This window comes from Bufo bufo, chromosome 6 (assembly GCF_905171765.1).
Source record: "Bufo bufo chromosome 6, aBufBuf1.1, whole genome shotgun sequence".
NCBI lineage: Eukaryota > Metazoa > Chordata > Amphibia > Anura > Bufonidae > Bufo > Bufo bufo.
In genome coordinates this window covers 55,432,670-55,448,352 of record NC_053394.1, presented here as the reverse complement: position 1 = coordinate 55,448,352, position 15,683 = coordinate 55,432,670, and the positions used below count along the sequence as shown (strand labels likewise).

General features: G+C 46.7%; 1 protein-coding gene across 3 annotated transcripts in view; it reads left to right on the top strand.

Moving 5' to 3' along the window:
• STN1 (STN1 subunit of CST complex) overlaps positions 1-15,683 on the top strand; it is an 82,178-nt gene that overhangs the window by 36,460 nt on the left and 30,035 nt on the right. For 2 of the 3 annotated variants that reach the window (XM_040437225.1, XM_040437227.1), the window contains exons 3-4: positions 458-553; positions 6,635-6,701. In XM_040437225.1, the coding sequence (XP_040293159.1) occupies positions 458-553; positions 6,635-6,701 (163 nt within the window). Of the gene's footprint in view, positions 1-457; positions 554-6,634; positions 6,704-15,683 lie in introns of all 3 variants that reach the window. The other variant, XM_040437226.1, reaches the window with a different exon arrangement.

Here is a 15,683-nt window from a genome sequence, read left to right as displayed (position 1 = left end):
AGAATAGGACATAATCTGTAATTTTTGTGGAGCCATGGAATGGAGCAACGGATGCGGCTCTGATGCGGAACCAAACCACGGTCGTGTGAATGAGCCCTAAATCAGGCCAAACAGGAGCCCCATGGTCCATAGGAACCTGTAGACGGGAGTGGTTCATTGACTTCTACCAGAGTATTTTGGCATGTTCTTTGACCTGTGCAGAGGTCATTGTACAGGGAGGGGGCAGATAAGCTCCCCACTCCTTCTTAGAGGAAATGTACATGCTTAGCCAATTCATCTTAATAGTTGGTTTGGAAGACACATGGTTGTCTGACGAAGGTCACAGTCACACCATGCTTAATTTTTACATTTGGCGGGACACAGGCTGTTCCTGCCTTTTTCTTCAGCTCCTCGCCATCAGTATAATCTTGTCTCTTGTCATTTAAGTCTACAATTTTCTGTATTTGTATTATCACAGGAATCTTCTTCTACAAGGGACATCCCATCAAACAAGTGGATATATTAGGAACTGTCGTCAGCGTCAGAGAGAAGGAGGCTTTCTACAGCTATGGAGGTACGTGTCATTCTCAGAAATTCTTCACTGCACGCTTACATTACTTTACTGTGTATTCTTCTCCGGATGGATAGATAAACACATAAAAAATAATGTTCCTGTTTGCTCGGCGGTTACATTTTATTACTGCGCTGTATGCAAATAGTCCTTCCCTGTGGTAAACCTTACGACATGTCATTAACCTTTATTCCTATACAGATGTTTTCTCGTATTACCCTTGTAATCCCAAAATGATCGATTTAATGTATTGTAACCCAATGTCTTGAGAGCTGATTCCGTTTTGCAATGATTGGATGACCATAAGTCACGGCTCGTCGCAACTAACCAAAATCGCCACAAAGCCTAGGAGTGTGAATTCTCCACCTGTACTTGCTTTGCAGCCAAAAGCGACGTCAGAATACACAGAAATTTGAAGTAAATTGCATGCATTTTTTGCCTTGTGGCTCTCAGACAACCGCTACGTGTACGGGCACCCTTAGGGTGCTTTCACAGGTTTTGATGCAGTTTTTAATGCAGCTTTTGAAGGTAAAAGTATGTAGGAAAGATTTTTCTTCTTCTAGTTTTGACTTCAAAAATTGCAATAAAATGGCCTTGGGATAAAATCGTGTGGCAACCATAATGGAGATATGTATATAGTACACCCATAGTAAGTGAGGCAGGAGGCACACAGTCAGTGAATAGCCTGGAAGTGCCAGCTTCCTGTGTCTAACTCGATGGACTGCATTTCTGTTATCGTAAGAAATGGTGACCTGAGAAGAACATGGGAACATTTCACTTGCTCATTTGCCTAATTACCCAAGTAATACACCCTTTCTGCCTTTACATTGTATTTACTACCCTCCTGTTTGTGGCCATGTGCCAAGCTGCCCCACCCGTCCCCTTCCTCCTCCACTGTCTGACGCCAACTAATGGATCAGTTTCCTGCTCTTTCCTTATGCAAAATCTCTACAGTCCAAGTAGATTGATAAGAAGGCAGTGTATACAGTATATATATTCATTGACAAAATATATACCACACCTGGATAGAAATGTCTGATTATTGTAAAACTCAGCATGTGATTATGTCTCAGACAGATGTGTAAATGATTACAGGGGTGGTCCAATTAGACACTGGGTTTTGCCACAAGAGGACGTAAAAGTGCTTTGGCACTGCCCTATAAAAGGGCTATCAGTGGCTACTTTGGGGTAGTGTACCTCTTGGTGAGAGATCAGTGACTGCTAGATATGCAATACGAATTGCCCGTAATCTAGGCTGTTCTGACCTAACTGGAGGTGTTGGGAGCAGTGGTTACGTGAGGGCACGCACACACAGCGAACCGGCTCTGGACGGCCCAGACCAGTAGAAGGGATTGTTTGATCCACTGACAAGCACGAGCAGCTCCCACCGTTTCATTGTCCATCATGCAGACACAGATGGCACCTTTATTACTAGAGATGGCCTTGCGGTTCGCCTGGTGGTCGTTTCGCGGCGAACTTTGCTCGTTCGCGATTCGCCAAACATGCAAACATATGGCGATATACGCACGTGCCATATTTTTTTTGCATAGCGCCGAACTCTGACCCTTGACACATCCATCAGGTGGGACAGCCATGTTTTTAATCCAATTTTATATTTTTAGTTCTTTTAAACATATGTATTTGACATCTATTTGTACTGGCCTACAGTAAAATTGTTATCCACTGACCGTCTAATATACCTCCAGCCACATAATCACTTGATGTTTTCTGTCCGGTGAATGCCTAATTTTTGGGGCCTGTACTCCACTGGCATATTTCCCTTTAAGGCCTCATGCGGATAATATAAGATAAGATGCCTTTATTGTCACTGTACAATACAATGTAATACAATGTACAATACAATGAATGTTGTTTGGAGCAAACCTAGATGCCATGGACAGAGGAACAAGAACTGACATTTAAACTAAAGCTTTACACTAGAAAAAAACAAAACATTGCACTAGAAAGCATTACTATTCACAGTTCACAGCATATATATAGCAAGAGCAAAGTAGGAAGTGCTTATGAGTATATATACACACTGATCAGACACCACTGCAGACAAGAGATCATCATGGGGTCATGGATGCAGCAGTCACTTTCAGTCTGTGGTAGTTTCTATCCTTGGAAGGGGCAATAGTCTCTGAGCATTTAGGAGACTGATTGCTTTGGGGTAAAAGCTGTTCTTCAGCCTAGTGATGCGGGCATGTAGGGCTCTAAGACGCCTACCAGAGGGTAGGGGAATGAAAAGGCTGTGGCCGGGGTGAGTTGGATCCCCGCAGATAATTTTTGCCCTGTTGCTGCAGCGAGCAGTGAAGATGTCCTCCAGTGATGGTAGCTGAGTACCAGTGATTCTGCAGCCATTCTGATGATGCGCTTGAGGGTCTTCTTGTCCTCAGAAGAGCAGCCGGAGGACCACACTGTCATGCAGTATGTGATCACAGATTCTATGGTGCACCTGTAAAAATTGACTAGCAGCTGTTTTGGGAGTTGTGCTTTCTTTAGACTCCTCAGAAAATAAAGCCTCTGAAGGCCTTTTTTGGTAATTTCTGTTGTGTTTTTTATCCATGACAGGTCCTGACTAATATGAACTCCCAAACATCTGAAACTTTGAACCATCTCCACGTTTCCACCATTAATGCTAATGGAATGGTGTCCATTTTGTTTCTTCTTCCTAAAATCCAGAATTAGCTCCTTTGTTTTCTTGGTATTGAGTAGGAGGCTGTTGTTCTTACTCCGTCTCTCTAGGTTCTCAACCTCTTTCCTATCGGCTGTTTCATCATTGTTGGAGATCAGGCCTATCACGGTCGTGTCATCTGCACATTTTATAATGGTATTGGTATTGTGAATAGGTTTACAGTCATTGGTGAAGAGGGAGTAAAGGAGAGGGCTCCACACACAGCCTTGCGGTACCCCAGTGTTTAGTGTTAAGGATGAAGAGAAGTGCTTGCCCATGCGTACGATTTGTGGTCTTTTTGTAAGAAAATCCAGAATCCAGTTGCACAGGTGTGAGCTGAGACCCAAGTTGTTCAGTTTCGTTGTCAACTTGTTGGGAGGGATGGTGTTAAAGGCCGAGCTGTAATCAATGAACAGCATCCGCACATAGCTGTCTCTCTGCTCCAGTGTGACAGCGCAGTGTGAAGGGTAAGTGAGACAGCATCCTCAGTTGACCTATGTGCTCTGTAAGCAAACTGGTATTGGTCCATGGAGGTGCAGATCTTGCTCTTCATGTGCCTGAGGACAAGTTGTTCAAAGCACTTCATAGCAATAGGAGTGAGAGCCACCGGGCGATAATCACTTAAGGTCTTCACCCCGGCCTGTTTTGGAATTGGGACAATTGTGGAGGACTTCAGGCAAGTGGGGACAATGGCCTGCTCTAGTGAGCTGTTAAACATACTGGTAAACACTGTTTTCAGCTGTTTAGCACAGTATTTTAGGACTTTTCCAGGAACTTCATCAGGGACAGCTGCTTTGTGGGGATTAATGTGGTTTAAGGCCCATTCTACCTCATGTGCTCTCAGCATCAGGGAACATGATGGAGCCTCTTGCTGGGCTAATTTGATGATAGGCAGCTCATTGTCTTTGTCAAATCGTGCAAAAAAATGATTTAGGTCATCAAGAGAGAAAGAATTTCCGGTGTTCATAGAACAGGTGTTGCTCTTATAATTCGTAATGGACTTGATACCCTGCCACATGCGTCGGGAATCAGAGCTTGTAAAATGATGTTGTATTTTTGCTTCGCCTCCTTAATGCCCCCCTTCAGATTGGACCTGGCTGTTTTGTACTCCTCTGGGTCTCCCTTTCGGAAAGCAATGTCACGTGCCTTCAAAAGGTTTTGGACATTTCTGTTTATCCATGGTTTCCTATTTGGGAAGGTCCGAATGATTTTGGTATCAGTGACATTGTCCATGCAAAATTTAATATAGGATAGGACAGAGGAGGCATATATGTTTAAGTCTGCGTGATTTTCTTTTATAGCTGCCCGTTTAAACAAATCGCAATCTGTGTCCTCAAAACAATCCTGTCGTCTCATTGTGGCTCCTTCAGGCCAAACTCTGATTGTATGCAAAGTAGGCTTAATCCTGGTGATAAGAGGTTTGTATGCTGGAGCCAAAAACAAAGAAATGTGATCCGAGCTGCCAAGATGGGGGGCAGGTGATGCTGTATAAGCATTTGCTATGTTGCAATAAACACGGTCCAATGTATTTCTCCCCCTAGTTCGGAATTTAACAAACTGGTAGAATTTGGGGAGCACAGTTTTGAGATTGGCTTGGTTAAAATCACCCGCTAAGATGAACACTCCATCTGGATGGATATTTTGCAGACTGTTCGTAAATCGTAATATCATGCAATTTGGACAGTGCCAGCTTAACATTAGCTTGTGGAGGAATATAAACTATGGTGAGATACACGACTGTGAATTCCGTCGGTAAGTAGAACGGTCTGCATTTAAGTGTCATAAGTTCTAAATCAGCAGAGCAATATTGTTCAGCAATGACTGTGGAGGTGCACCAAGCCTTATGGACATAAATACACACTCCACCTCCCTTATTCTTACCGGACTCAGCGGTTCGATCCATTCGGTAGACAGTCCGATCCGCAAGTTCAATAGCCTCGTCCGGTATGTTAGTATTTAGCCAGGTTTCGGTGAAAAATGAGGCGCAAGTGTTCATCCTATCAGATGAGATCCTCAGTCTCAGCTCATCGATCTTGTTCACTATAGACTGGGTATTTGCGACGAACAGGCTGGGTAGTGCTTGCTTGTTTGCACACGACCGTTGTGTGCTTTGCGGTCCGCAAATCGCGGATCCGCAAAACACGGATGGCAAACACGGATGGCCTTTAATATAACTGCCTATTCTTGTCTGCAAAGCGCGGGCACGAATAGGACATGTTATATTTTTTTTGCGGACCACGGAACGGAGCAACGGATGCGGACAGCACACGGAGTGCTGTCCGCATCTTTTGCGGCCCCATTGAAGTGAATGGTTCCGCATCCGAGCCGCAAAAACGGTGGCTCGGATGCGGACCAAAACAACGGTCGTGTGCATGAGGCCTAAGACGCATAAAAATGACCCCTGATTAAAATACATATTTTTGGGGGGAATTTTTGCCATTGATCCCCCTCTAGTATGTCACTGTCCATGTTGTGGGACTATTTGTGCACTTCTAGTAAGTATTTGGTGGCTGCAAATATGACCTGAAGGTTTTTCAGGTTCGCCTGCCATTAAAGTGAATGGGGCCCCGCCGCGAACTTGCGGTTCGTGAATCGTCCTGGCCGATGTTCGTCCATCACTATTCATTACACACGCCTGTCTTTGTCCGGCCTATTTCAAGAAGGAAATTTGGTGTCATGGGGCCCATTACATGTCCTGTCATTGACAGCCAGCCACCATCGTCTTCGTTTCCAATGGTGTTGTGAACGAGAAAGCTGGACTGCTACAGACTGGAACCGTATTGCCATTATCGATGAATCCAGGTTCAGGTTAGGACCCAATGATGGTCTTGTTCGAGTATGGAGGCCTTGTGGTGAGCACTTCAATCCTGTCTTTGCTGTGAAGCCACACACTGCCCCAACTGCTGATGTGATGATCTAAGGAGCCATCACATATGACAGTCGGTCACCCCTAGTAGTGATACGGGGGGTACTAACAGCTCATAGATATGTGCAGGACATCCTGCCACCACATGTGTTGTCTCTCATGGCAGGGCTTCCAACTGGCATTTTTCAATGGAATAATGCTCACTCACACACAACAAGGGTATTCCAGGAATGTCTCCATCAGATTACAACACTTCCTTGGCTGTCCGGTTGCCAAATTTATTGCCAATCAGGCATTTACGGGACCGGCTGGGACACCAGCTTCAGCAACCTACAAGTGCGTAGGATCCACAGGCCCAGCTGCATCATCTGTGGGCAAATGTACCGCAGGATACCATAAGGATCTCATCTTGTATCTTCATCTTGTGTTGTATTATTTTTTTGATGTGCTTGAACACAGTGTTATCATGCTTTCTGGATTGTAGCTTGCACAGTTATGTTATGTTTTTATGTGTTTCCTTGTCTTTTCCCTTCTCCTACAGTGGATGACAGCACCGGAGTTATCAATTGTACATGCTGGAAATCCTCTGGGCCAAAATGTCTATCTTCAGGTGAGACATCATGTGTACTTTAAATAAGGAGAACGTGTTACACTATATGCACCCCCTCTCCATTCTCAGTCCCAGTGTAGCATGATGGTTTCTTTTAAATCCACACATTACAATCTACTTTCCGGGAGGGAAGGGATGCAAATGAGCTCTTAACAAGCTCTGCCTCTAATGCCACCAGATGTAAGGCAGCTATCAATGTTCATCTCTTAAAATAAGCCTTGAGACGTGACTTGGATATTAAATAAGCCAGCACCTCATCTGCAGACAGCTGTTTCGGGGTGATTGCCCCTCATCAGTGCAGAGCAGAGAGGTTCCTCCCTGACCCGGACACAGGCCTCTCACCCAGTTAAGCCAGTACTCTCTGCACTGATGATGGGGCAATCACCCCGAAACAGCTGTCTGCAGATGAGGTGCTGGCTTATTTAATATCCAAGTCATGTCTCAAGGCTTATTTTAAGAGCTGAACAGGTACCCAATTGCAGTCAGTTTTGACTGCGATTGCGTTCCGTTGTTCAGTTTTTATTGCGCGCGTGCAATGAGTTTTGCACGCGCGTGATAAAAAACTGAATGTGGTACCCAGACCCGAACTTCTTCACAGAAGTTCAGGTTTGGGTTCAAGGTTGTGTAGATTGTATTATTTCCCCTTATAACATGGTTATAAGGGAAAATAATAGCATTCTGAATACAAAATGCATAGTAAAATAGCGCTGGAGGGGTTAAAAAAATAATAATAATAATTTAACTCACCCTAATCCACTTGTTCGCGCAGCCCGGCATCTCTTCTGTCTTCTTCTTTGAGGAATAGGACCTTTGATGACGGCACTGCACTCATCACATGGTCCATCACATGGTCTTTTTTTACCATGGTGATGGATCATGTGACGGACCATGTGATGAGCGTAGTGACGTCATCAAAGGTCCTATTCCTGAAAGAAGAAGACAGAAGAGATGCCGGGCTGCGCGAACAAGTGGATTAAGGTGAGTTAAATTATTATTATTATTTTTTTAACCCCTCCAGCCCTATTGTACTATGCATTCTGTATTCAGAATGCTATTATTTCCCCTTATAACCATGTTATAAGGGAAAATAATAAAGATCGGGTCCCCATCCCGATGGTCTCCGAGCAACCGTGCGTGAAAATCGCACCGCATCCGCACTTGCTTGCGGATGCTTGCGATTTTCACGCAGTCCCATTAACTTCCATGGGGCCTGCGTTGCGTGAAAAACGCACAATATAGAACATGCTGCGATTTTCACGCAACGCACAAGTGATGCGCGAAAATCACCGCTCATGTGCACAGCCCCATAGAAATGAATGGGTCCGGATTCAGTGCGGGTGCAATGCGTTCACCTCACGCATTGCACTTGCGCGGAATACTTGCCCGTGTGAAAGGGGCCTAAGGAGAGTTAGTTCCCCCCCTGACCCGATCTACTTTCCCTAATGGTGTCCTACTTTTCCTAAATAGTAACCACAACATTTTAACAGGATGTTAAAAATAAAATGCAGTGTTCTGACCTTAAAGGGGTTTTCTGGTACTTAGATATTGATCACCTATCCTCTGAATAGATTGTCAGTATCAGATTGATGGGGGGCCTGCCGGTGCAGCAAACTATACAGTGGACAGATCTGAGAGCAGAAGGATCCTTCCGGTGCCGTCAGACTGCAGCGCATCTCTCAATAACTTGAATGACAGCTGAGTTGCAGTCCCCTGCTCGGACTCGACAAAGTGAAAGGAGCCTTTTGCTTCTGACTCCGGGGGCTGATCAAAACAGCTGATTGTGGTGGTTCTAGGTGTCGGGCCCCACCAGTCTCATATTGATGACCTATCCTTGATATGACGTTTACACTAATGCTTCCTCCATTTTGCCACACGAGGGGAGCATTAGTCTAAGGGCTCTTTCACACCTGCGTTCTTTTCTTCCGGCATAGAGTTCCGTCGTCGGGGCTCTATGCCGGAAGAATCCTGATCATTTTTATCCTAATGCATTCTGAATAGAGAGAAATCCGTTCAGGATGCATCAGGATGTCTTCAGTTCCGGAACGGAACGTTTTTTGGCCGGAGAAAGTACCGCAGCATGCTGCGCTTTTTGCTCCGGCCAAAAATCCTGAAGACTTGCCGCAAGGCCGGATCCGGAATTAATGCCCATTGAAAGGCATTGATCCGGATCCGGCCTTAAGCTAAACGTCGTTTCGGCGCATTGCCGGATCCGACGTTTAGCTTTTTCTGAATGGTTACCATGGCTGCCAGGACACTAAAGTCCTGGCAGCCATGGTAAAGTGTAGTGGGGAGCGGGGGAGCAGTGTACTTACCGTCCGTGCGGCTCCCCGGGCACTCCAGAGTGATGTCAGGGCGCCCCAAGCGCATGGATCACGTCATCCATGCGCATGGGGCGCTCTGACGTCATTCTGGAGCGCCCCGGGAGCCGCACGGACTGTAAGTATACCGCTCCCCCGCTCCCCGCTCCTACTATGGCAACCAGGACTTTTTTTTTTTTTAAACTCGTTTTATTGCATGGTAAAAAATTTACAAGCATGGCGCATGTACAATCAGAAGTTATCAAGACCCACACATGGGCCATACATAAAAGCAAAAGCATCGTATGAAGAATCTTACATACATTTTAAGCAGCTGTGGATATCGGATGTCTATGTCAATGATAACATGTTCAGAAACAGTCAGGGGATATGAACGTATGGGTGCATATTAGAGATGGATAACAACCACTTGTCTCAGGAGGTCAGTCATCCGGACTCACAAGCTTTCATACATGCTCACGGATGAACTACCCAGAGCCATCAGACTCCTGGTGCTGACACTCGTCATGCGCCGTAAGTGAAGAGTCGCACCAAGCCCCCCACACCCTGTCAAACTTTTGCGGGCAACCCCTGTGTTTATATACTATGCTTTCCATTGATACCGTAGCGTTAACCAGAGACAGCCATAGACCCCGGGATGGCAGCTTGTCCCCCATCCAGCACATGGCGATTGCCTTTCTAGCCATGAACAGTGTTCTTTCAAGGAAGATTTTATGATAGTGTGTCCAAGATTCCTCATCAACTACTCCCAAAATACACATTTTAGGGCACAGCTGTAATGGTGCATGCACCAGGGGTCCGAGGATCTCCAGTACAGACAACCAAAACCGCCGGATGTATGAGCAGTCCCATATCAGGTGCCAGAAATCTGCACCCTCTACCCCACACCTATGACATCTGGTATTATCCATTCTGCCCATCTTATGAAGCCTGGTGGGAGTTAAATAGCTATAGTGCAAAATAAAGAGCTGCGTCATCCTGTTGTTAATGGAGGGGGATACTCTAGTTGGTGCTAGTAGGGCCTCTTCCCATTCTTCCTCAGACAAAGAGGGTATGAACCCCTTCCATTTGCCCTCTACGGTCAGCGGGGACATCAGCAAGCGGCGATCCAGTAGGTGGGTATAAAGGGCCGAGACTATCCCCTTGGGACCCTGAGATCTGAGTATGCCAATGGTGGGGTATTTAGATATGCTTCTGCCACTGTCTCTAAATTGAGATTGAAGGGCATGTCGCAGTTGGAGATGCCTGAATGATAGGGTACTTGGCACTTGGAACCTGTCCTGGATTTGCGCGAAATCTAAAAGCTTGCTATCCTCATATAAGTCCCCTAGCGTTTGAATCCCATATCTCCTCCATTCCCCTGCACCCTCTAACCTCAACAGGTGTGGAAACATGCAGTTATCCCAAATAGGAATATTACAAGGTAAATCTTTATAAGCATTCAGCTTGGAGGCCTGCCATATCTGGTGGGCTAGTTTATGCAGTGGAAGGGTAGCTTTCTGTAAGCGTCCCATTCCTTCTAACACCGGCCATAAAGTCGAAACCTGCAGATATTCATGCAAATAGTATTCCGAGTTGGGTCTTATGGTCTCGGTAACCCAGCTCCTCAGGAATCTCAGCTGACTAGCAATGAAGTAGAGGAAAAAATCAGGCAGTGCTGCCCCGCCCTGCAGCTTCGACCTCTGGAGGACCTGGATCGAGAGCTTTCTTCTGGCTTTCCCCCATACAAAAGCAGCGACCAAGGAGTGTATGCGTTTAAAGAAGCTCCGAGGGATCGGTGTGCATGCATGAGACAATACATATAAGCCTTTAGGTAACAGAACCATTTTCACTAGGTTCAGTCTGCCCATAACGGACAATGGAAGGGCCTCCCATGCTTTCATTTTATCTTTAAAAAGAGCTTCCAGAGGCTCAACATTCAAGTCGTAGGCAAGCTGTGGAGCCCTAGTGATCATCATCCCAAGGTATTTGAATCTATCCACTACTGGCAGGTTATGGTGGTGAGTCCCCCAGTCATGGTCCCACAAAGGCATGATGGCTGACTTACCCCAGTTTATATGTAGTCCAGAATAGCGCCCAAACAAGGCTATTACTTCAATTGCCCTTGGTAGGGACATCTCTGGACTAGACATAAAAAGTATCAGATCATCCGCATACAAGCCTATTCTCTCCTCCCTGCAACCCATTGAAATTCCTACATACACTGAATCCTGCCTGATTCTAATTGCCAGATGTTCAATCGCGATTGCAAACAACAGGGGTGAGAGCGGGCAACCCTGCCTAGTGCCTCTGCGTAAGGAGATCTCCTTTGAATAGGAGCCATTGAGCTGGATACGTGCAGATGGGTTATTATAAAGTATTTTAATCCATTTTATGAAATTGGGACCAAAACCGAAGCTTCTCAGCACATCTATCAGAAAGGGCCATTCCAGGGAATCAAAAGCTTTGGCAGTGTCTAGAGAGGCCAGGGCCCACCTTTCTTTCCCTGCCGAACCTATCTGCGCGACTACTTGGGTTCTTCTGATATTATCTGATGTGGATCTGCCCGGCATGAATCCTGATTGATCAGAGTGGATCACTGTGGTTATTGCCTTATTAAGCCTATTGGCTAGCACTCTAGTCAGGATTTTATAATCCAAGTTCAGCAATGAAATTGGACGGTAAGATCCACAGTCCAGCGGATCCTTGCCAGGCTTCAGTATCAAGACTATAGAGGCATCATATAATGATACTGGCAATGATCCGCCGGAGTGCACCGCCCCATACAGCTTTACAAGTTGTGGCGCTAGTATCTCCCTATACTTTGCGTACACCTCCACCGGGATGCCATCAGGACCCGGGGCTTTCCCAGCGGGGAGATCCGTGATGGCCCTCTCTACTTCCTCCAAGGTGATGTCCTCTTCCATGATACCCTTATCTAGGTCGCTGAGTTGAGGGTAGGTGATTTCATTGAGGTACGCCTCCAAATCCTGCTCGGTGTAATTTACCGCTGATTTGTATAGATCCGCATAAAAGGTGTACATGCAGTTTAATATATCCCGAGCCGTCTCGACTATGCGGCCATCGGTCTCCCTAAGACGGAGTAGCGGTGGAGCCATAGTGTTAGCACGGGCTAAATGGGCCAGCAATTTCCCTGCTTGATTGCCCACCTCAAACGCCTGCTGTCTGAGAAAGAAGAGTTTCCTTTTACTCCTCTCTTCCAGATGCATGGCATATAGTCTTCCCTTGGTCAGCCACGCCCCCCTGTGTTCCTCCGTAGGGGATTCAACAAAACATCTCTCTGCCTCTTTACAGCTAGCTAGCAATTCTTCCTCTTTACGCTGCGCATCCCTTTTGACATATGAAATGGAGGACTTGAGGCAACCTCTAAGGTAAGCCTTCAGGGTCTCCCAGAGTAATAGGGAGTCGGTGGCAACATCCTGTGCTCCATAGAAGACCCCTAACTGGTCTGGGATCCTGTCTGTCAAACCAAATAATGTGAGCCAGAACGGATGGATGCGCATCTTTCTACCTATTCCAGAGGAGTCTGGGGATCCCAGTTCTGCGAGGACCGGTGCATGGTCAGAGGGGCCCTGTGGACCGTAACAGATGCTCACCAAATCAGTGTAAGCTGCAGGGTTACCAAACAGGTAGTCTATTCTAGAGAGGGCGCCCCGGGAGGGTGTGAAACAGGAGTATTCTCTTGTATTCGGATTCCTGGCCCTCCACACATCTATCCACCCCATCTCCTGTGAGATCCTTGTCAAGGGTGTATCATCACTCCCTACCCACATGTTATCACTCCTACTTCTAAATCTATCCATGTTCTCACTCATCACCTGGTTGAAGTCTCCCATACACAGTAATCGGGCATTGGGATAGTGAGTTACAAAACCCACAACTGACTGCAGTAGGGAAACCGAGGCAGGTGGTGAGTTATACAGGTTTACTATCACATAAGGGATACATTCTATATGGGCGTATAAGAAGATGTATTGACCTGCTGGATCAATCATTGAGTGATGAATCTCACATCTCAAACTTCTGTGAAGTAAGAGTGCCACTCCTCTAGAGTGCGAATTGCCATAGGCGTTAAATAGATGCTGGACCCAGGGTTTTTTTAGTCTATGTCCCGTTTCCGGGGTGAGGTGAGTCTCCTGAAGGCACAGGACGTGGGGATTAAAGGCGCGGATCTGGGAGGCCACAGTTATCCGCTTCTTTGGATCACCCAGTCCCCTGACATTCCAAGACATGAGTCTCAAGGAGGCCATAAGGGCGTAACATTATTATCCTGACCATCTAACCCCTTTATCACTCCTTTTTTCAAAATAAATTGCATCTGCTTAAAACAGTACATCAATCCTACTACAGGAAGACAATAGACATTGGGCCATGCTTGATACGAGTGTGCATATACATGAACTGGAATAACATAAAACAACATCTTGAAAGACCTGAGATTATCAGGTGTAGGACCAGTGAACGTACTGGTCCTATACTCGGGGACCTGCATGGTGTAAAAGGCTGGTATTACCACACAGGTGCCGCTCCAACCCTTATTGCAGTGTACTCAAATAAACTGCCACCTTTGGACTAAAGAGCCATACTCAATGACACAGTGTTCCTTCAGGAAAGGAATTAACGTTGACTGTCCAGATCTCCATGGACGTATGGCAAGTCATGGGGGCGACAATATTTGTAGAAAACGACATTAAGCTCCAATATCGCTCCTCTCACATAGGCGAAACATATGATACTTGCTACGTCTCTAGGAACTCTCTCATCGCCGTTGCGGGCGAGCCGCCATTCTCGAGGCCCAGTCCTCCGCTTCTTTGGGGTCACTGAAGAAAATGGTCTTTTCACCGTCAATCACTCTAAGACGGGCAGGGTATGCCATAGAATATTGCAGGTTTAGTTCCCTTAGGCGGCGCTTCACCGTCACAAACGTAGCCCTTCTCTTCTGAAGGTCCGCCGAAAAGTCCGGGAAAAGAGAGATTCTGACGTTGTCATGCCTGATGTCTTGCTTTTGTCTGGCCTGGCTGAGAAGAAGATCTCGATCTCGCCAGTTCAGGAGACGAGCCAGGAGAGGCCTTGGTGGCGCCCCCGGAGGAGGTGGTCTGGCAGGGACACGGTGGGCTCTCTCCACTGCATATGCTGATGTAAAAGGCGCTTCAGGAAACTGCTCCTTGAACCAGTTCTCCAAGAACGCTGCAGGATCCCTTCCCTCCGTTCTCTCAGGTAGGCCCAGAATTCTTACATTATTACGGCGCGACCTATTCTCTAGGTCATCGCATTTCTGCTGCCATTGACCCATCGCTCTCTCCAGATCTTGTACTCTCCCCTCCATGGGTCTTGTCTGGTCTTCTAGAGCAGAGACGCGGTCCTCAGTGGTCTTAACCCGGTCGCGCAGCTGCTGCATATCATGGCGGAGTAAGCTGACGTCCACTCTTACCTCCTCCAGCTTTCCGGTCAGCGAGGACTGGCATGAAGAGATCGCCAGCAGCAGCTGATCATATGCTGCCTTTAGGGTGAACTCCGGCTCGGTTGGCTCGTCCGCCTCTACCTGTTGAGCAGACTGACCTCTTGTAACCGCGGAGCGCGACGGTGAGGCAGACGCGGCGCCATGTTGGGCCTCAGATCTGGCAAACTCCTTCAGCCTCTCCGCTGCGTTCTGAGCTTTACTGGGCCCCATCGTCGGTGTGCGGGGTCTTCTCTTTCGTCTGCACACCTTCCAGTCGTTGTCTGTGGTGGACAGTTTGTCAGGATGATGTGGGATTGCTCAGGGTTGTCGGAGCTGCTCTCAAACGCGTGCTCTCATGCCGGCAGTTGGCCACGCCCCCGGCAACCAGGACTTTAATAGCGTCCTGGGTGCCATAGTAACACTGAACGCATTTTGAAGACGGATCCGTCTTCAAATGCTTTCAGTTCACTTGCGTTTTTCCGGATCCGGCGTGTAATTCCGGCAAGTGGAGTACACACCGGATCCGGACAACGCAAGTGTGAAAGAGGCCTAAGACTGTGCTGGAGCCTTTGCTTAGATGTCTGCGCAGTCTAGATACAGTAAATGAATCGAATGGCGATAGTGAATGGACATGCCATAGTTGTAATTACACTGCTCGCCGCTGCCGTTGCGACGGTGAGCAGGTAAACAATGAAGAGAAGTCAGCGCCGGCACAAGCAAACAGCTGATCGGATAGAGCATTGATATAAAAAAGCAGACAACCCCTTTAATCTAGGAGGTGCAGAGAAAGGACTGGAGAACAGGTGATATTAAAGAGGGTTTACAGGATTTTCATATTAATGGCATAGTCTCAGGATAGGTCGTCAATATAAGATCGGACCCCAGGCAGCCCTGCCAATCAATTGTTTGAGCTCCTCTCGGCTTACCAAGCACAGCGCCGTCCATTGCAGGGTGAACAAGCAGTGTATAATGCAATGGGAAAATGAATCCAGCCAGCAAAGGCAAATACGGACAATCACAATACATTAGTAAGGGCCTTGTATTAACCTTCTCTACATGATACATGCCATTTGCTGAAGTGAGACAACCCCTTTAAGGAACAGGCCTATACCTTCACAATATAAAACCGTTTCCATATCCATCCTACTAAGCAAATCATCTGGATGTTTGCTCTCACTTTATGTTTCTTTATTCAAAGTAGTTCCTTGATAAACTTTATGTA